A 21,342-nucleotide genomic window follows, 5' to 3' on the forward strand; every position below is an offset into this window, starting at 1 on the left:
TACACTGGGCACCTGAAATCACTTTTATTGTCAATACAGTACATACACCCAAATCGAGAGAAATACAAAAGTTTGTCGGATCCCTTCTTTACAGTAAAACACAGTATCTGCTACAGTAATACACACACATACCTTACACTTGAAATGACATAGACTATGAGTGACATTTTCCAATTATCAATGCTTATTAATATTTTCTTTCAATTGGGTAGTCCGTGAACGACCTACTTCATTAAGATTTATTTTTTATACAAAACCAGCCTGTGACTTGTTATAGTAGTGGAGTGACCTCAGGATGCCTTGAAAGAATTAACTTGAGGGTCAAGCAATAAGTGTCAGAATACACGATTCCAGCCCAGATATATATTTTGTCAACATCTACTCTATCGTGGCAAACATCACATTCATCCCAGCGCCGCACTAAAGTTCATACCTCACCAAATATGGTCCAATATCATAATAAAACAACAGAAACGTGGCCTCCTTGGCAGAGGTAATAATAACATCCCAGTGTATATCCATGAATCCTCACTGAACACTTTGAATCTCAGCATGTAATAAATCCTCGTGTCCCCTGATTATCACAACTGGAATGATCTGAACGGGCTGAAGAGGGAAATGTAAAAGAGGAGACTTACAATAATGTTTTCATAACTTGCAGATGTGTGTAGTCAAGTGGGAACACAGGGACACCATAAATAAGTTTCTATTTGCAGTCAAGACAACACTAGCATGTCAAACAAAAGTCCTCCGACTACAAACGAGCAATAACTTTTACAACAGCACAGTCATTTCCAAAATGCACTTGAGACAAATAAAATGGCTGCTTTACCCACAAGCAGATCTAACATAACTACGACATAAAGAATTCAAAGTATAACAACTGCAGATCAGTAGTGACATTTGGGTGACTCCTATTTTCTGTCCTTAAAAATTTACAAAAAGGCAGCTTGAGGAATCTCCCACAACTTCACTTACATATTTCTGGAGATTGTATAAAAAAAAACCCCAAAAGGCTAAATCTGTCCAGCTAAACGATGCTAACTACCAGCCATAAAATGCCTATTATATGTCTGTGCATGCAAGTACGTATGCAAGCCAACTACAACACTGAAAGAATGACACATTAATTCACTGGCCCTGAAATGCTCACTTGATCCAGTAAAACATATGGTATGTCTTAAAAGATGCATTAAAATAACATTTTAAAATAAAGAAAAAGTCTGTGTGCATTTTCATTTGCATTCAGTCAACTTTCTTGCTGCGCAGTCGGAGTGTGTCCAGCAAGTATCTGCAGACGGAGCCCGTGTGTTGTGAGAGGAGTGTCAGGACCTTTCCGTGAAGGAGGGTCAGCAGGGTCTGGTGGCCCGTTGCCCACACCCGGTACCAAGGCCCGTAAAAGGGATCAGACACGGCTGGGCAAAGCATGTTGTTCAGGTTGACCTCAGTCACCTGGAGGGGGAACAGCGATGAACAGGTTGAGTAAGCGCAAGTCCTAATATGATGCTAATACCAATCAGAATAAAACACTGCCCAGATGGATAATGAGGTTTTGGCAAGTGGCACGGTTGACTTCATGTCATTTCTGTTACTACTGAATTGCCTGAATAATGAGTTCATGAGCCTGTAAATCCTCCACGACTCATTATTTGACTGCATAAACTGCCCTGACTAATGAATGTCACACTACATGTCATCATCTAAACCTCAGTTAGATTTACATAGATTTACAGTGTTTTTACGGTTGTTTATTATCTGCAGAGGGTTGAAAGCCAACCCAATGTTACATTAAAAACGGACTCTATGAAGTTTACCATGTTCACTATTCATATACGTCTCCAGTTTTCAGATTTACTGAATGTTTTTCATTCAGTGATGGGGAGAGTGTCCACTACTGATGCTCTTTGTTGTGATAGTTGAGATTTGTCTGTGCACCGTAAAAAAAAATAAAAGTGTCAGAAAACAGGATATTAATTCTAAGTGTCCAGCTACAGAATATAAATCAGGACAATAAGACAAGAAAACTTAGCAGTGGTCACAAACAGATCCTTTCCAAAAGTCATTTACACACAAATGGCTGGCTATTATACAATAACTAATGAACTATCTGAACATCAGTTTAAATGTTTTAGGAACATATGATAAGGTGCTCGTCAGATGTCAAAATTTGTTTCAAATCTGTGAATTAATTTCTCCTATCTGATGTGACAATGCTATCACGTCAGGTCAGAGTGTAAGAGTCGGTGGCAGCTAAACTCGGGAAGAGGGTTGGAGGTAGTAGGAACTAATCAATGCTGCTGGAGCAGTTCAGCTACCAGACGCCAGCCTTCGCTAACCCGAGAGATAGCAACTTGGGCCACGGCTGTACCGCCCGCTGCTGAATTTAAGAGGCCCTGTCAGCCAAACTTTTCAGGTCAGTATCCTACAATACCATCCCTCAGAACTGTCTGGCATCTGCTGAATGCAGCACAAACGCCTGCAGCTGCCACAGACAACAGCAGTTGCCATGTCATCTGAGGGTGCCCCCGGAAGTTCTGTTGCTAGGTGCTAATGCCACTATTTGAGTGAGGCTTTGTTGAAGGAAAGTGTGTAACTGCCTATCTAAACATTAAAATGTATTTATTTATTCTTGTACAGAGGCCTTTCATGAAAAAGAGATCAGACAAAAATACACTCATAATAAGCTAACAGTATTCTTGTTTAAATAAATGACAAATCAATAAACTATTTGGTATTCTCCCTGGAAATGAAACCGATGACACAAGTGATGGTGCGATTACTACATGCATGTTGTGAAGTGCCACATAATGCCCAGCAGAGGACTCCATCTTACCAGGCCAAGGAATTGCAAGAAGAGGAAGTGATAGAGAAACAGAATGCCGTTGGAGAGCAGTGCCCACCACATGTCTCCCAGAGGTTCAGGCTTGTACACGCCTGCGGAGAGAAACATTTGAACATGTTAACCGGTGTGTGCGTTAACGAATGGTTAAAAACAAACCCTGGCAAGTTAAAATAATAGGGAGCAACAGCCATCTCTATTCACTTCATTCTGTGACACATCAGTCGAGTCAACAGACAGGAAAAGCTGCAAACACATTAAAACTAATAACAGGATGTGGTCTCAAACTGGCTTTTCCTGGTTCCTCACTGCTTGCATTTGATAGAGTAATACCAAGGGAAGGCATTCAATGTGCACCGACTATATCGCCTTAATAGGAGCAATTAAGATTTCTTTTCATATGGCTTCAGTGTTACTAATGAACAATGAGGCACTGCTGGCAGAGGATTGATTACTGTGCTAGACCCCCACATAAATCTATCCAACATTAACCTGACTTCCATCAACTCCTCTTCAATTCGCATCACCCTCTAGACTCTAGAGTCTAGAGCATAAACTAGGGGTCATCAGGACCCTCCAACACGGGGTACTCAACATCCCCACAATGCCCCCTGGCAAAGAGACGGAACAGAGCCACATCAAAAAAGCACTAAAAACTTGTGGTTATCCAAACTGGACCATCATGAAAGGCAACAGAAAGAGGACAACAGAGAAGGACACCGAGGAGGAACATCACTATTCCATACATTGCAGGAGTATCAGAGAAACTCAGGATGATTTTTAATAAACACCAGATCCTGGTATATTACAAACCCAGCAACGCTTTAAGACAGAAACTAGCACACCCTAAGGACAAAACTCCCAGACACAAACTAGATAACGTGGTATATGCGGTGCAGTGCAGTGAGGAATGCGCTGACATACATTGGGGAAACCAAACAACCACTCCACAGACGTATGGCACAACACAGGAGAGCCAACACTTCTGGACAGGACTCAGCAGTCCACCTGCACCTCAAAGCCAAGGGACACTCCAGGTTCATATTCTAGCCAGGGAAGACAGATGGTTTGAGAGAGGAGTAAAAGAAAACATTTTTGTTAACCTGGAAAAGCCTTCACTCAACAGAGGAGGTGGGCTCCGCCACAACCTGTCCCCCACTTACAGGGCCCTCCTGGCTTTTCTGCCCGGGGAATTCACAGCCCAGTCTCATTCAGCCGTGGCCTAGAGGTTGGAGAAGCGGCTTGTGATCGGAGGGTCATTGGTTCGATTCCCCCAGGAAAAATTTGGGTGTGGTGGAGTGATTAATGCGAAAAATGCTCCACCCCCCTCCATTAGCCGGCTGATGTTCCCTTGAGTGCTCCCCGGGCACTTGATACTGCCCACTGCTCCTGTGTGTGTTTCACTGCATGTAATTTGCCGGGTGCTGCATGTGTGTGTTCAACTAAGGATGGGTCAAATGCAGAAGATGAATTCAGTGTGTGTATGTAAAAATATATATACTGTCGATAAAGCTGATTCTTCTTCTATTCTTCTTCTTCTTCTTCAAATGACCCTTTTTACCATAATGACGCAGGTGGCCACAACAACTCAGTTAACAACATGGGGGGGGGGTCAACGGCCCACCAGACCCCTTAACGACCCGCGACACCTCTCCCAGGTGGATGTAACGACCCACTTCAGGGAAGGGACTTCACTTACAGCTCCTTTTGCTTAGACATTCAATACCCACAGAGGTTAAATTCTCTGCACTCCCCACCAAAATTTAGAACTGAAGAAGCTTCTTGGATGAGAGGCGAAATGTATTCAAGAACCCTAACAAGTCCAGATGCCCTAAGAATTTACCACACACGTCATGGTGTTATAACCTGGCATGTGAAAGGTATTTCATTGTGGCTGTCAGTGTGAATGTAGAGAACTCAGACACCTACCGCCTTTCCTGAAAAGGTAAAGAGGCACCAGGTACAGCATGGAGTGCTGGATGTAGTAGATCTCCTTCTCAAATGGCAGCTGTGGAGAGAACAACCTATGTCAGTTCTTGTTGTTTGGTGTTCGAACCGCTGAACTAAACCAGTGCATCGTCTGGACATTTTATTGTGCCCAAGCTAAGATAAGCAGAAATTTTGGCCTCTTTGAGAAGAACATGGCTGGAATGTGCACAATATGGATGGGAATAAGAAGACAAAGAACTACTTTCATGATTTCTCACACACACACACACACACACACACTTCACAATTGGTTTAAATGAATAAAAACTAATATTTCTCAGTAAATATCGACCATGACTTCTTAGACTTGAATATGTATAATATATAATTCAATGAGAGGATTTTCTTCAGTTGAGTCGTCTTAACGTTAAAAGTTATTAATACTCATTACTCACAGATCTGTTTGATCTATCTGCTGTGATAACCATTTTGAAGGGCAGGCGTTACGTGAAGACGTACTGTACTTCCCTTGTTCGAAACAAGTTCTTTAGGGAAATAGAGTCACGGCAGATGTTTTACTTTGATAAGACTTGCTCTGTGGTGGGAGTGTTTAATTTTCACAGGGATCACGTTAGAATTTCAAAGTTTAAAGTACAAATGCCACATTTTTTTGACAAGAAATGTCCTTAACATATCAAAGCTAAGAGGAAAAAACACTTTCCCTGTCAAGCTGTTAAAAAAATAAAATACATGGACTAAGAACACGACACCAATCTGTGGTAACCTCAGAGATCAAGAGCTTGCTGAAATCAGAGCAGGGGCCTTTCTGAATGAGATGAAGGCTGATGGAGACTGCCCAGTACTGATTACTTACCAGTCTAGTGTTGACTACAGGGAACATTAAAGCCAGCAATGCACCATTCAACATGTGGACTTGCAGCCTGAAAACACACAGAGGGAAAAACATAAGCTAATAATAATAATAACAACAACAACACTGAAGTTCCCAGAAGATCTGATAAACTTCTCGTCTTCCATCACAGCTGCCTGAGACCCCCAGGAAAATTTAAACAATCACTTCCACATTGAATGCATCATTGAGCTGACATGTTAGTTTCAGCCGATTAGTGCTGAGACCAGCACAGAGGAACAGGTGGAGGGGAGCGTAGATTATGTTCTGTGTTACTGAAAACCAATAAGAGTCCTCCCTGACGCTGTTAGAAGCAGCTGTCTTTCATTCGCTGGCAGGGTCTGCTCCTCATCCAGCGCTGATTGTGAGAAATCAGGTGACTTACAAACTTCTAATCCATGTGTGTTTTGTAGAGACATTAAGATATAAAGAAATCCATTAAGAAATCACACTGTTGTTGTCAGAACTGTAAAAACAAATCAATTAATTCTAACTATTGATTCATACTTAGTGGACTTCTAGCTATAATCCAGTCTTTGGTTAGCACTTATTCCTCAGCTGCTTCCATCTCACTCACCATGCAGCACACACACAGCCTGTCTGCTCCTGCAAACAGAGGGAGTGTGATGCTTGTTTAGTCAACCTCTACACACACAACATGAGGAGATGTGTTTCTTTTGACCAACAATTATTCTAAGAGCCACAGTACAGAAAAGCCCAGGAGCTTATGTGTCAAAGTGTAGACCTACATCTATATCCTCTGACTGCTCACTTTGTCAAATGGGCCAAAATAACTGTTGTGACAGCCAAGGTCACTGGGAAAACAGCAGTGCTGTAGGAATGTCAGTTCAAATGAGCCCAGCTGTCACTCCAGGGGCTTCCAGACCTTTTTGAAAAAACAGTCTGCTTCATTCAAATTCAAATTCATTTATTGATCATTAGCAACCTTTGCACTGCATTTCCCCTTCACTTTAATTGCATATATTTAAGAATAGACCTATTTATAAAGATGTTTTGGTATGTATAAGTCCCACTCCCATCTTACTTTCCATACCTGTAAATGTAAAGTTCTGGAGAGTTTTGAACTTCTTGCTAGATACATGTAGAGACTCGAATGTGTCCTACTATATACGAGTGAACTATTACACTCCACTAAATATTCATACAATATTTGTATGTAATTTCCATTGTTAAACTATATGTTTACATATTCCTTTCTGTATTATAATAATATGTATTTATACATAAGATGTACCGCTGTGTATTTACATAGGCTATGCAGTATAACATTGTTGTGTACATTTACTCCTGACCTTCAGAACATTCCTGACTTGCTGGTTCTAATTGCACCACTATGTCACTTTTCTTGAGGCAGCATTGCTCTTGTACAGTTTCTATTTAAGGTATCTTTATTGTCACTTTATACACTGATAATTATTTTTTTCCGAGGTTCTCTACATATCAGTACTCAATTCTGTCCTTGTGCAGCTGTGACACCTAAACTTTATATCTTGTATCTTTTTATCATATTTTACATGTTACACTGCATGTACGATGGTGCTCTCCTGTCCTGTGGTATATGTTTTCTTCTCATGCAATGCTTGGTTTGCCTAGTGAACAAACTGAGCTGAAACTCAGCAGAGTAATAACTGGTCAATGTATTTATATTATGCAATAACATTGCTACAATTTGCATTGTTACTGGTGGGGTCCGCTAATCCCAGACAGGACTCCACTGGCCTCATATGTATGAGGAATGTATCAGCCTCTGTTTGTATCACAGCTGTATCAACTTACTGCTAATGCAAAATTAACTGTTTCTGCCATTGCTTCTTTGCATTAAAATTGTTCACCTGGCGACAGACAACAAAACAACAGTCACTGTCATTGTCAGTGGATCAGATTTAAATACTACAGGCTGTTATTTGTGTCACTGCACTGTAAACAGATGCAGCGGTTGCTCTTCTGTTGTATTACTAAATAAGCAGGTGTTGAAGCGGTTTTTGCTGTTCTCTGCTGTTCTGAAATCTTACAAGAATTACAGATTAGAGCATTTCTTATTTTAGTCTGTGGGCTTTTCATGTTCTCATCTGTGGCATTGCTAGTGACCTTCTTATTAAAGTGTATATAAAATTCTACGTTTACACAGACCACACCTGCCGAACCAGGACAGAAAACAGCTGAAGTGTTTCTCATGGGAAATACCCTTGCAATGTCCAGTAAACTGATACTGAATTACATAAACTACTCTGCTAACATCTTGACCTCCTGGGTAAGAATCACTTTTCTGAACTGACTTACTTTAGTACTTTTTGTTTCCCAGAGATGAGAGACTTGGAGAGCATTTCATAAAGCTTCTAAAACTCACAATTTTATTTTTAGGCGACCATTTTTACAGTCATTTCAGGTGAGACACAGCTTCAGTGCCTTGACAGAACTTCTACCACTCACTGCAGCTGTTCACTGCACGACTCCCATGGGCTAAGGTAACAGAAAGTGACCTTGCTCGTATTTATTTCTGAGTAAATTCAACTTTGTGTTCCCACTGGCAAAAACACAGTCATTTCTACTGAATTATTAATTGCCCAGAGCAGAGCAGCTGTTGAGGAGAGACGACTATAAACCCTAAACAAAAAATGGTGAAAAACCAATTTATTCTGAAGATGCCCAGGTAATTACAATCAATGTGGCAATTTCTTTAATATGAAATTAAGATTTAGGTTTGTTTTTATAATATTTTATATTACATTCAGGGCAGATTGAAATGGAGGATGAACGACTGAAACTGTGAGTCGTATCACTAAACATTTCAGTGAATCTGAATGCTGGCAATTAACGGTCCATTTTAACTCAATGTTAGCAAGAGTAAAACACTAAAGACACACATGAGCCAAAAGTAAACACACTCACCTAAATACAACCATTGCTGTTTTACATGGCGGGCAGGCCAGCAGGAAGATCTGTTGAAGAAAGCATGGAGAAAGAGATGAAAAATCACATTATCATGTCATTCTGGAGAAGTTTGAATGCTTCAAGAGCTTCCAGGGCTTCAGTGCTGTAGGTAAAGAAAATGAACAAACTGCCTCAACAATTTTTTTTTAAGTTAATACAATAAGAGCATGAGGTTTGAACAGAGAATCCCACAGGCAACAGTAAAGTGCTTCTTTCCTCAAATAAGAGAAAACAAAGTGCAGTGAGTGAACATGGGACCCAGGAGGATGGCCAAACAATTAGGGTGAAATTACAAAGCATTAAAACGGCTGCCACCTATTGACATTAATGTATTTTACTGCCTGATTTCTAACAGGACTGTTGATTGAAACAATCTACAAGTCACTGCTCATGGAACAGGGGGAAGGAAAATAATCAGTTCCTGTTGGAGACATGAACCTTTATCAGTGCTGGACTGTTTGGTCCACTACGGCTTAGTTGTGACAATCCTGCACTTTTGTCAGGCTTTTTAATTTTATGACAATGATTGTATTACAAAGCGGAAACCTTGGACTTGGACTCCAACCTTGGCTGGACTTGAGCACAGGTTTAATTCACAGTAGAATCACAAATGATTTACATGTTTTATACACATGAGAACAAGTTTTTAATTCCTTCATTTCCTCTGGCTTTCTAACTGAATGAGAACATAGGTTACAATGTGGAAACGAATTCTACATGTCATCTCTGCTCAGTGACTGTGCTATTGGGGCCTGGAGGATACTGCAAACATGGATTGGTTCAAAACACCATCTGACACAAGAAAGAGTTGGTTTGCCTGGAAAGCAAAAGCTGGAAACGGCATTACAAGAAAGCAATTTACTCTCAATCTGTTGTACAACTACCCACCGGCCAGGTGATATGTCTTAGGGATTGATCTGCTGTACACCTATCAACTCATATTAGCCTGCACTGTGAACAGAACCGAAGTTTACTCTGACAAGTACATTTTGCACCATCTGTGACAAACAAAAACTTTTAATTCAGGGCAAGATCACTTACATGTATAATCCTGAACTTTTAAATACAAGTAGGAATTTTCCAGAATATAAAACATTTGCTCCCTTGATACATCTCAAACCTTGTCCACTTTTTTCATTCTACCTTGTGAAAATGAATAGCCAGAGCTGATCCGGCTATTCATATCTGGCAAAAGAACAGACGCAAATAGATTGCATGGAAATTACTGAGGAAGTTGTTTGTCAATACAGACTTGTGCCACCGGTTGTGCTTGTTGTCCACAATGAAACAGAGCAAATGATGTAAGTACTGCTGTACCGGACTAAGAGCCCTTCAACATGTTGCTAAATCGGGGCCTGTTTCATAAAAACGTATGAGTTAACCTCATTCAAAAGGATTCATGTGGCATGCTGGTCTATGACATCTGGATCATATTCATAGTCGAGAAGCACCACTTAAGTATAATCGTTTTGATGCATGAGAAACAAGTCAGTCGATTCCTCAGGTGTACTGAGACTCAGTATTCAGCAAAAACTTGGATTATTTTTGGGCTGAATTTTGTGAAGCTGCCCATTGTTTTCAGTATCGGTCATTAGGAGCTGTGGGAATCTTGCTGCCGTTAACACGGTGTGCTATGTTTGCAATTAGCCACCAGCCTATGCCATGTGGTTCTGTAGTTTCTTTTCAGTTTTTATCACTAATACCAACTAAGCCCTCCATGCAGTGACTGGTATGCCATCTCCTGTGCTCGTGTGTGTCCGCAACACTGTGGATGTTTACTAGTTAACTTGAAACATAATAAAACTGATGAAAAAAAAAAGAGAAGAACTAGAATATATCCACATGCATGATCACATTTATGATAGTCAAACCAGCCTTCACGCTGCTGTTGCAGTATAAAAGACACTATCGCCTGTAATACTTGTTTCTCCCTATGAATTTCACAACTGAAACATTAATTGATCTGCAGGTACAGCAGGCTGAGGCATGATGTCAGTACCATGATCGTTCTCGTTTCTGATCTACCTGCAGGTGACACGGAAACGACATGAAGTACAACAAAAAGAGAAAAACCTCTATTTCATTATCTTAAGGTGATGGCAGCTGGTTGTTAAATGACTGAAAACTAAAAATGTACACTTCAAGGTGACTTGGATTGATATGGTGGACAATGTTGACAGTTTGGTAAATCTGAGCTTCCTTCACAATATTTACTTAAATGATACAAATATAATCCAGTTATAAAGGTCAGGTGTGTAGGATGTGGTAGCATCTAGGTGTGGGGTCGCAGACTGCAACCAACTATGGTGGCCACTAAAAATGCAAAAAGCCCTTTAGAGCTAGTGTTTGGTTTGTTCATTCACAGCAGTGCATCATGATGCACTCTGGGAAGAGGATCCGCTCCCTCTGAAAAAGCTCACTCTAAAAGTAATGAAAACACTTAGTCTCAGGTGATTGTGCACAACATTTTCTGTAATGTTGCAGAGCATTTTCAAAGTAAAAGTATAATAATCTTACAAGCTGTGAAGAAAAACTGCTGAAATAAAAGAGATAAATGACTTTAAGAACAGCTTATCCTGCCTGATAAGCCATACTCCCTTTTCACCAACGTAGTCATTAACTAATTCAGTATAGTGCCTTCAGCGTAAACTGAATGACGGAGTGTGCAATCTGTTGTGCAGCAGATAAATGTGGTTATATTTAACGATAATGCTGATACTGTACACTGTGATACTGATGGTGAATGTTTGTTGTACACTTGTTAACAGCATGGTGCTTCAATTTATAGGCAAGCTCTCAACCTATGGAGCAAAGACAAAGCACAACTCTTTATGCTCATTGCTGAAGTGTGCAACCGGGGCAGTATTTTAAACTCCTATTAAACCCATTCAAAGCTGCTGCAGAAATGCCAGAGGCCTGTTTTGAAGAGGGATGAGCCTGGAGCCTGCAGCAATATCTATCATGAACCAGCTTATTATCTGTGATTGTTTTCAATGATCCACATGTTCAGTCACATGGGACCCCTGGCAAGACCTACAAGAGAAGAAAGTTCACTTGGTAAGGTGCTTGTGTGTATGGCAGAAGCTTACATTTCACCATGAGTTAAAAGGAAACTCTCAGCTCACTGGAGACTCCTATCGGAGTTATTTGAACACCAAAGCTGGGAGCTACTGGAAACTCAGACTTTATCAAAATCAGACTTTTGTTTCCAAACTGATATGAGAAACGATACGAGTCCTGATATTAACATGATAAAACAGCTTTTGGTTATATTGTAGTACCCTACAAAAGGAGGTCTTAGCATCTGGTCTTAGCATTCCATTGGTCAAAGCTACACAAGAAATACAATGACTGATCTGTTTTAGAACCCCAGCCACATCCACTGGACTCAAATGAAAATGCATGACAGTAAACTGATCAGTCAGCGATCAGCCAGACGTCTGTCAGCACGGCAATGTGGCTGCTCGTGTTCTGTGTGGAAGACAACATATCAGACATCTGTGTTGTCAGATGCAGAGCATCAACTCATCAGTCATCAGACACTGAACTCTTCACCCCCAGTGGGGTGCCCTCACCTTGTGTTTTGGTTATGGTTGTGTGTGTGTGTGTGAACTCTGCAACTGACAAGGCCAGCCAATCTGTACTAGACTAAGCTAGGTCAGCAGTTTCCCTTAAAGGGTGCGAAATTTCTTTCCAGTCGATATTCATATTTTCACAGTAAACAGCAATGTGTCCCAGAATTGCGTTAACACGTCTTTGACACTTACAACCTATGAACTGAATTTAGCCAGCAGGCTGCTGTATAATGACGTTGCAGGCCAAGTGCCAACTGCTGCAGCATAGCAACACAGTCGAGTGGTTATATTCCTTTTAATAGCACTCAGGTGAAGTGGATGCCTGTGATGATTACTCAAGGACTGTGTTAACTTCAACTACAGCAACACTCGACTCTGCTCGTCTCAACAGACAGGCACCAAGGGAACCTTACAGCAGCCTACATTTTTCAACCTATAACGTATTCAGAATTTTGGACTTCTCACTTTTCATTTCCAAATGTGTTGTTTTTAAGCACAGATAAACAAGCTAAAAGGATAAGGGAAAAGGGCCACTTAAGGATATTTGCAATCCCTATGAGATGTTTTGTTCTAAGGTAATGGGTGTGGTAAAAAGGTACCACACCCATACACAAATGCATCAACTCTGATGACTTGCTAGGTGGACACTGATGGTAAGATGAGTCAGTGGTCAAAGAAACATCCTCAGAACTATCACCACTACCAAGCTATCAAGTATTTGACAAGTATTTTAAATCTCCTTCCAGCCCTCTCACTGACAAATCCTGTGGAAGACAACATTCGGCCCACAGATATCACTTTCATCAGAGTACAAACGCATAACACACTTTCTGTTCCACCGATTTTGCCTCATACCACATAGTCAGGCCCCAGGCCCTATTCTCCTGGAGGCGATCCCTGTTGATGAAAACAACTCCTCCCTTTTATTCTGTTTCAAAAGTCAAACAGAAACCTTACCGCAAACTGGCAACTTCCACCTTCTTTCAGTGCACTTCTTCCTCTTTTAAAATGTACTGCTTATCTTCTTTAGTGTCCTCATCACACTCAAGTGTCAACAGTCATGACAAATACCTACTGCTCACCATACATCCAAGGACATTTTGCTACCTTTGCCACAATCAGTCAACTCTTCACCACAGGTCAAGTCATTCGTGTCCATATCATTCATGTCCATTTGCTATCACAGCTCTGCCGTGTAATCTGAAATAATCGCAACACATCCATATTATATGTTCTCCATAGTTCATGTGTATAACAAACACATCAATGTTGGCAGTTGGCAATTGGCGGTGACCTGTTCCCATGACCCATGGTGTGCAGTCATGTACTGTGAAGGTCAGCCAGCCAGGAGGCGTGAATGAAGTACTGCAGGTACTGTATACTCTCACAGCAGCGAGGACTGTATCATCTGACAACACAAAAAATGTCACTCATTTTAATTCCACCATCAGTCAAACTATCAATCAGATGTGTGTGTAGTTATAAATTAAACTTTAAAGCTGTTCATAACATTTCCTCTTCCAGTCAACAACAATTATATGGGCGTCACCTGATTGTGACACCCAGCTCCTGTTGCATACCTCCAGGGCTATGCAACAGGTCTTATTTCATGGCAGCACTTTCCCCCAACACAGATCACATGACTATCTTATCAAGTCTCCAAAACAAGACTCCAAACTTTTGTTGTTCTTTTTATTATAGTTGTTATGTGGTTATGATTTACTTATTTACAATTTTCAGTACCTTTGAACCAGCTATATTTAAATGAAGGGTTACATATTTTCCTTCCTCATCTTCTTCTTAATACTAATACTGCTATAATAGCCAGGTTTAATTATCCTAACACCCCATGTTAAAACTGTGCAAAATGTACACACATAACCAGGATGTTTTCCGCTTCCATTGCATGACGAGTTCTGTAATAAACCCCAAATAGAAAAGCGTGTTGTAGCTTGAGAAAGTGAAAACCACTTAGTATGTTTCACCACAATGTAGATGGGTGAGGCCAATACGCTCTGGAAATAAAAAGTCACTTTACATATTACAATACAAATCACAAACAGTCACTCAGTCTGTCATAAAGACAATGAAATAAAACCACCCTGAGCGAGCACACAAATACACGTAGCCTTATGAAGCCTGCATCGCCACAGGCCCGCCTGATATCCTTACCTGAACCATGGTTATGACATGGCAGGGATTCAGCAGATATATCACGGTCTTGGTCGCGAATTTGAATCCAACCTCCACTCCAAAAGTCATACAAAGGGCAACCAGCAACAGGTTCTTTCCTAAACTATCCCCCTTTGCCCTTGTGCAGTCTTTTCCAATCACTTTAAGCTCTTTGGAGATGTTTATTTTCTTCAGCGCCACGCCAATCTCCACGAGGGAGATGAGCACGATGACCAGACTTTCACTGATGCGCTGCTGGGGCGCAATGAAGGCGGCACACTCGGGGCCCCCGTTGCCCTCAAACTTCGGGTCCACCCCGCCGTAGATCCAATCCAACAAGCTGTATATGTTATATCTGGACATATTCCTCTTCTCGTGTTGGAAAAGATACGAACAAGATGGAATTAAAGACGTCACACTGACTTCTTGGCGAAACATGAACTGCAAGATTTCCCTTTCGTAAATGGTGTCGTGGTTGAGAGGTAGACATGTATCCACCGCCTTGGCGTATTTCAGCTACCTAAACTGTGAAACTACCTCATCTACATACGGATGTGGAACTTCAGCTAGCAGCAGGAGTATTCAAGACTATCCGAGGCAGCCGCTGGTGGTGACAGTGGGTGGAGGTAAGCGTCTTTCTTTTTCCACGTCCCCAACACACTCAGAGACTAGACACGCTAACGCTGACAGTCAAATTGGCAGCAGCATCATATGAAGCAAGCCATCATGCTGGTTAGTGGTCTTAGTCATACCAAGCCGGAAAGCTGTTTCTAGGACGTTGGGTTAGCGCGTGTTAGCAACAGCGTAGATACCGGATAGGTATCGTTAGCCTAGCTACCAAGCCTACCCTGTTGAATTAAAGCAGTGCTACTATATATTTTCCCCGTGTTTAGCCTCTCAGGCTCAGCTCACAAACGCCAGTGCACAGCGAAGGTCCCCAATTCTCGCCCTTCAGTGGGAAAACTAAAAAATAACTAAAATAACAAAAAAGAAAATTAAAAGTACAGGGTACTAGTTTTCCTACTTATTGATTTTCTCCGCTAACGTGGACTGTTACAGGTACATACATACTTTAAAGTGGAGATACTGACGTTAACTGTATAACAAAACAGTTCTTAAATATTACATGTATATCACCTTAACCCGAATACATTAAACGTAAGTAGAGATATTCACAGATCGTATTTATTACTTAAACTGAAACCTAACACAGAGTGTATTCTGCCTGACAGGCCTATACGAGGGCATACAATTATCACGTAGCACCGCGGAAGACCCCATCACACGTGATGCTTGGGAATGTTGCGTTCATGAAAGATACGGAAACTGTCTTTATTCTTGCTGGATTTCAGAAATAAACCCGCGGAGAATGCTGCCATGGTAAAGTTTCTGTTCTAAACTTTTATTGCTCACCAGCGTAAGGGGCTTCTTAGCTAAATTAGTAATACATTAGTAATGGTAATAAATTAGTAATAATAGAATTTGCCCTCGGGGATAAATAAAGGAATTATGACTCTGATTTCACCTCATATTGCTGTAATAAGAAAGTGTATAATAACAATTTTATTGATAGATTTTATTCTCCACAGAGAAACATTTACAGTAAAACTGTTATTTAGTTCCATGTTATACATAATAAACATTTCCAGATGGCATTCTTGGGAGATATCAACAAGATTTTAAGTTATTTATATAGATATTATTTATAGATAAATTTCATTCTTAGTTTCCTTTGATTTTCTCAATGTGAATTAGTTACACTTTTTCAGAGCAGCATTTACCACCACACATCTCCACATGACACATACTGTAGGGTATCAGTAAAGTAGCATTCCAGTAGGTTTTAGTGTGGCAACTAAAACAAAATGAACTGAAAAAACCTTTACCTCTTTTTAGAGAAAGACAGCAGTATGTGTTCTCATAAGCGCTATGCCTTCTGTTATCTGCGCAGTCAAAGTTTCAAGAAGTTCAGACTTTGATAGGGAACTCAAATTCAACTTGACCTGTTTATATTACATTAATTGTGTGAATAGTTATGAATGAAATGACAGTTGAGCCTCAGTAGATAGCAGAATTCATTTTTTAAACATGGTTTTAATTAGCTCCAGCATTGATGCAACGTGATTGTCTTTATCAGTTTTTTCCACTGTGACCAATTTACCTTGCAAACTATTGACAGAATTGGTTAACATTTTCTGTGCTTGTTTATTCTTCCATAACCTTTCCATTTTGATGGCGCTTTTCTTCAAGCACTACCATCAAGCAAAATTTTAAAGCTCATTTAAAGCCAAGTATCCAGTGAAACATTATCTGTAAACACATATTTTCTGTACAAATCCACAGCTCCAAAAGAAAGAAACACATTTTTGGTGAATACTTGATCTTTTTCATAGTGCCGCCATCAGAGCAAACTTTGTAAATTTTATTGTAATTAAAAAGTGAGGTAAAGTAGTTTTTTTTTTTTTTGTTTTTTTTTTAAGTTAATGATTAACCATGACGATTCTAGCAAGGTGTCACTCCAAAAGAGCAGTGCACCTTATTGAGCGGTAGGTAATAAAAGAAGTGATGACCTTGCTTGACCTTTGTGGGTGTAGAAATGACTAGTTTTACAAAGAAAAAAAGAAAGTGATAACCATGGAACACCTTCATCACTGTTGGAAGAAAGTGCCCTATAAGCTGATTTGAGTTGTTGATCAGTTGCTCTGATGTTTAGGTTTTTTTGTTGTTTTTTACTTTTCCTTACAAATGCAAGACACCACACAGTAGCTGTACCACAGCATATCACATGCATCCTCCTAACAACAGACAAACATGATCAAGGGCCGAAGTAATATTTCCTCTGAAATCCATTCCCGTATGAGAAAAAAGGCAGTGTGATTGAAGTGAAATGCAAAATACACACTTGCCAATATCAAAGTCCACAGAGGACTAATTTGTAAGTGGATTTCCTGCATGTCCATTTGGCTCATTGTGTTTCCATCGTGATGGAGGGGAGTATGTGCTCTCCACACTGGGTACAGGGAACTGACACAGGCTCGTGAGTGAAGAGAAAACATGACAGAAGGGAAAGAGACAGCTAATGTTTCTCCCACAGCGCCTGTTTTGGTTGGCCAATGCTCGGTTTTTGAAATAACCACACGCTGACATGACTCCATTAGTGTCGGGATGTGTGTAGCACTCAGCGTGGTGCGGGGCCTGTTTGAAAGCAGGGTCCAGCATTCTGAGTGCAAATGATGTTGAAATGTTGTAATTGTGGCCCAAACTGCTTTACTATGCACAGTGAGGGACTACTTGACATTTTGGTTTGGTCATACTATTGATATACTGGGTAAACTGAGCCTGGGTGTGTAATCACCATCTAGTATTGAAAAATGTTACATAAATAAGATGCATTTTACATTGGTGGGTAATTTCTTAATGACATAATTTACAGATAAGTGTGCAGAGAGGACCTAAAATAAGGAGAGGAGTTAAAAATTAAATAAAAAACATGATGAATGGAAATGCAGTCACAATAACATGAAACCATCCAGTTGGCCTCAATATGAACAATTGTTTTCCTGAAAAGATCCTTTAGCTTTATATACAGCATGAGCATGATTTACACTATGACTAATTAGTGGATTTTTTTCTATTCAAAGCTCATCCTGCTCATGTTACCACTGCTTTCTATTTAAGACATAGGTCACCAAGTGTCACCATAGATATATGTGCAACAAGCTAATATTTGTAGAAAAGGCATATTGAAGCTATAAGACATTGACATAGTTAATCTGGAAGACTCCAGACAGGTTGCTGAAGTGATTCAGTCCTCCATTTCGGGGCTAGAGGGCCCGCTGAGGAAACTGTCTCATCAGCAGACTCTTTACCCTCACTTGCTGCCCAGGAAAATAAAACAGACCCCATTTTCAACATTTTTAAAAGGGTAATACAGTATGTTCTCTCAGTCCCATAGGTGAAAATATTCTGACTCAGTTTACAACCCGATGTGGACTGTAAAGTCCAGGCTTCGCTTCAGGGGGTGGAGAGTAACAGGGAGAGGGCTAAAGATCAACTGCCCTCTCAGGGATAGAGAATGAGCTGCACTCCTGGCTCGAGCTGCTGAACTCCTCAAGTAAAAAAAGTGTCAGATATGAGCAACTTAGTGAAATCAAGACCCATAGGTCTCGTGGAAAAAGACCAATTAGCTGAAGTTTGAGGAGAAAAACAGCCATTTCACTTGCATGGAAAAAAGGTTTCAAGCATTTTAATGTGCTGTGCATTTATTCATACAGGTTCAAGGCTGTGTTGTTTGTCAGGAAACAGAGAAGGCAGAGGATCAGTGCCTGTGGAAAAAATATGAACACAGTATTTCTGACAGCTGTTCACACCTAAAAGCTGCGTTTCAACATTAGTTTTCTCCCGAGAAAAACATATTTTTGACAGATCTAAATAGCTTTGTAGCTATAACAGTTTCCACTCTTCTGGGAAGGCTTTCCACAAGATGTCGGAGTGTTTTTGTGGGAATTTTTGTCCATTTATGCAGTAGAGCATTTGTGAGGTCAGGCACTGATGTTGGACCAAAAGGCCTGACTCACAATCTCCATTCAGGTTCATCCCAAAGGTGTTGAATGGGGTTGAGGTCAGGACTCTTTGTGAGCCAGTCAAGGTTTTCCACACCAAACTCATCCAACCATGTCTTTATGGACTTTGCTTTGTGCACTGGGGCACAGTCACGCTGGAATAGAAAAGAGCCTTCAACAAACTTTTGCCACAATGTTGGAAGCATAGCATTGTCCAAAATGTCTTGGTATGCTGAAGCAGTAAGATTTCCCTTCAATGGGAGTAAGGGACACAGCCCAGCCCTTGAAAACCAGCACCATAACGAGATGTCTGGATACTTTTGTCTACATAGTGTATGTGAGAAACACCTGATGAAATTTGATTGTGTTGCAGTATGCAAATATATTCTTGCCCCACCTTGCAGCCTTATGTTAATATTTGCTTTATTTTTGAACTTCTGTGGTTTGTTTGATTTGTTTTGTAATGAGGATCACAGTTTCTTCCCAGCATTCCTCTTATGTCATTCCTCCCTATGTTTCATCCGTGTCTTGAAAATATTTGGGTTGGTTCATTGACTACAGATAGTTTTTACAACAACAACAACAACAATAATAATAATGATAATAATAATAATAACGGTAATAATAATAATAATATCCATCATAAAAACAAAATATCCTTCAGGGAAAGTGTGAGTTTATGAGCTCATACAGAGCTGCATGTCACTTTTGATGCTTTAAGTCAACCCAAAAGCATTAGGATTCAAAGCTGCTTTGACTCTCTAGCCCTCCATATTGCAAAAAAATTATGAGCCAAGTGTTGTCACAACTGAATCAACCCCCTGTTTATATATCAAATGGATTATGTCTGACACAAACACACACTTAGAAAGCTGCACAAAATCCTGTATCACACTTGTCAGTGCTGTCTGTAATATCTGTGCTTTGCTGTTCTGCATGCTGTAAGCTTATGAATGGACTTGGAATGAAACCTAACACCAAACATATGATATCACACTATCTTTGCAAAATGTATTTATGTTTTGGATTTGAATCATGCTGCAAGACACTTCTCTTTCAAAGAGATAAGCCTTTTCTCAGAGTGTCACCAGGGGGCGATGTTACCATTTTTCCTCACTGAGTGCATTTCAGCATTCATTTCGCATGAAGCTTTTTCTTATTTTTTCTTTCTTATTTTTGAAGCACCACTTCATTGCAAATCAGAGCCTCCTTAAATAGAGTCCAGTTGCAGACCACACACCTATAACTATTCAGTTGTTTAATATGCCCCAATATTAAGGATTACAAACCGTTTTTTATTGTAATGTTATTATTTTCACATTGTGAATATAAAAGTCAAAAGCCAATCAACACAGCTGCCAGACCACATTCGTAACTCACATTACACATTAATCAATGCGAGTCACTTCAACAGAAATGGTTGCGCTGATTTTGTTTGTTTTGATTTTGCTTCCATTTATTTCATTATGATTCTCACTTTTGCTTTGATTGTTTTTCTTTCACACTGATCTGTTAAGTTATATAACTCTGCTTATGAAATATTGATTTAATCTTTTTACTGTGTGGACTGCAGAACTGCTACAGAAGAAGATATTGGGGCTCCACATCAAATAAACATAAATAAATAAAAAAATGTTTGAAGCAATAGATGCAAATTTGTATTAGTGTGTAGTTTTGTCATTCGCATACTGCGAGAGAGTGGATGAAATTAACAAGAAATACCAGGCAGCTAAAACAGCACTGTTTTAAAAAAGCACATGTGGACAGCTGAGCCTGAGGGGGTGGCATCTAAATGTACAGCAAATAAAGTATTTTGTGGGTCTAGGAGGTTTATGTTTGTCAGAATGGTGTGAAAATCAATGGACTCCTGAGGGGGTGGCTGTGCTCTGATAGGCCTACTCCTCTCTTCACCGCAGAGCAGGAATCAGTCAAGGATATTAATCTAAACATCAGTCATGCATGGGGAACACCCCACGAGGAGAATAAGATTGCTCATCCATGCATCTCCTGGGGAGGTAGGGGGCTTTGAAGAAGGGAGTTGAATGGGTAAGTATGTCAGGGTATCATCTATCAGGAAATGTGATGTGGGCTGACTTTAGGCACACAGACAATAAAACCCAGACTGAAGTAGTTGGCACCATCAAACTGAAATTTGTGCATAGTTCACTGAACCACATTACAATCTATAGTACAACAATGTCAAACAGAGCTGAGAATGCCACAGTCCAAACAGTGACCAGCAAAGAACAATCCATATGTCCTGTGTGGGAAAGGAAAGAAGGAAAGGCTATAGTTCTGAGTTATATGTTAATGTGATTCATCTTATTGCTATCTAATCCCACAGCCATTCTAAGAAGCCACACAAGTAGCTGGAAATATTAAAATTCAGAAGCAGTACATTTT

General features: G+C 40.2%; 1 protein-coding gene across 1 annotated transcript; it reads right to left on the reverse strand.

Moving 5' to 3' along the window:
- LOC124070166 (transmembrane protein 164) lies at window positions 1-15,436 on the reverse strand. The gene is made up of 6 exons (XM_046409762.1): window positions 14,378-15,436; window positions 8,589-8,638; window positions 5,643-5,709; window positions 4,769-4,847; window positions 2,834-2,934; window positions 1-1,452 (listed from the first exon to the last, which is right to left on the reverse strand). Exons 1-6 carry the CDS (start codon window positions 14,813-14,815, stop codon window positions 1,246-1,248), a joined length of 942 nt encoding a protein of 313 aa, XP_046265718.1. The 5' UTR covers window positions 14,816-15,436; the 3' UTR covers window positions 1-1,245.
- Window positions 15,437-21,342: the final 5,906 nt, after the last annotated feature.

This window comes from Scatophagus argus, chromosome 14 (assembly GCF_020382885.2).
Source record: "Scatophagus argus isolate fScaArg1 chromosome 14, fScaArg1.pri, whole genome shotgun sequence".
Classification (NCBI taxonomy): Eukaryota; Metazoa; Chordata; class Actinopteri; family Scatophagidae; genus Scatophagus; species Scatophagus argus.

Coding starts and splice junctions, on each gene's coding strand:
- LOC124070166 (XM_046409762.1), bottom strand. CDS start 14,815: ATGTTTCGCCAAGAAGTCAGTGTGACGTCTTTAATTCCATCTTGTTCG. Junction 5,710..8,588: donor ACAGCAATGGTTGTATTTAG/GTGAGTGTGTTT, acceptor GTGTGTTTTCAG/GCTGCAAGTCCACATGTTGA. Junction 4,848..5,642: donor CTGTAGTCAACACTAGACTG/GTAAGTAATCAG, acceptor TTCTCTCCACAG/CTGCCATTTGAGAAGGAGAT.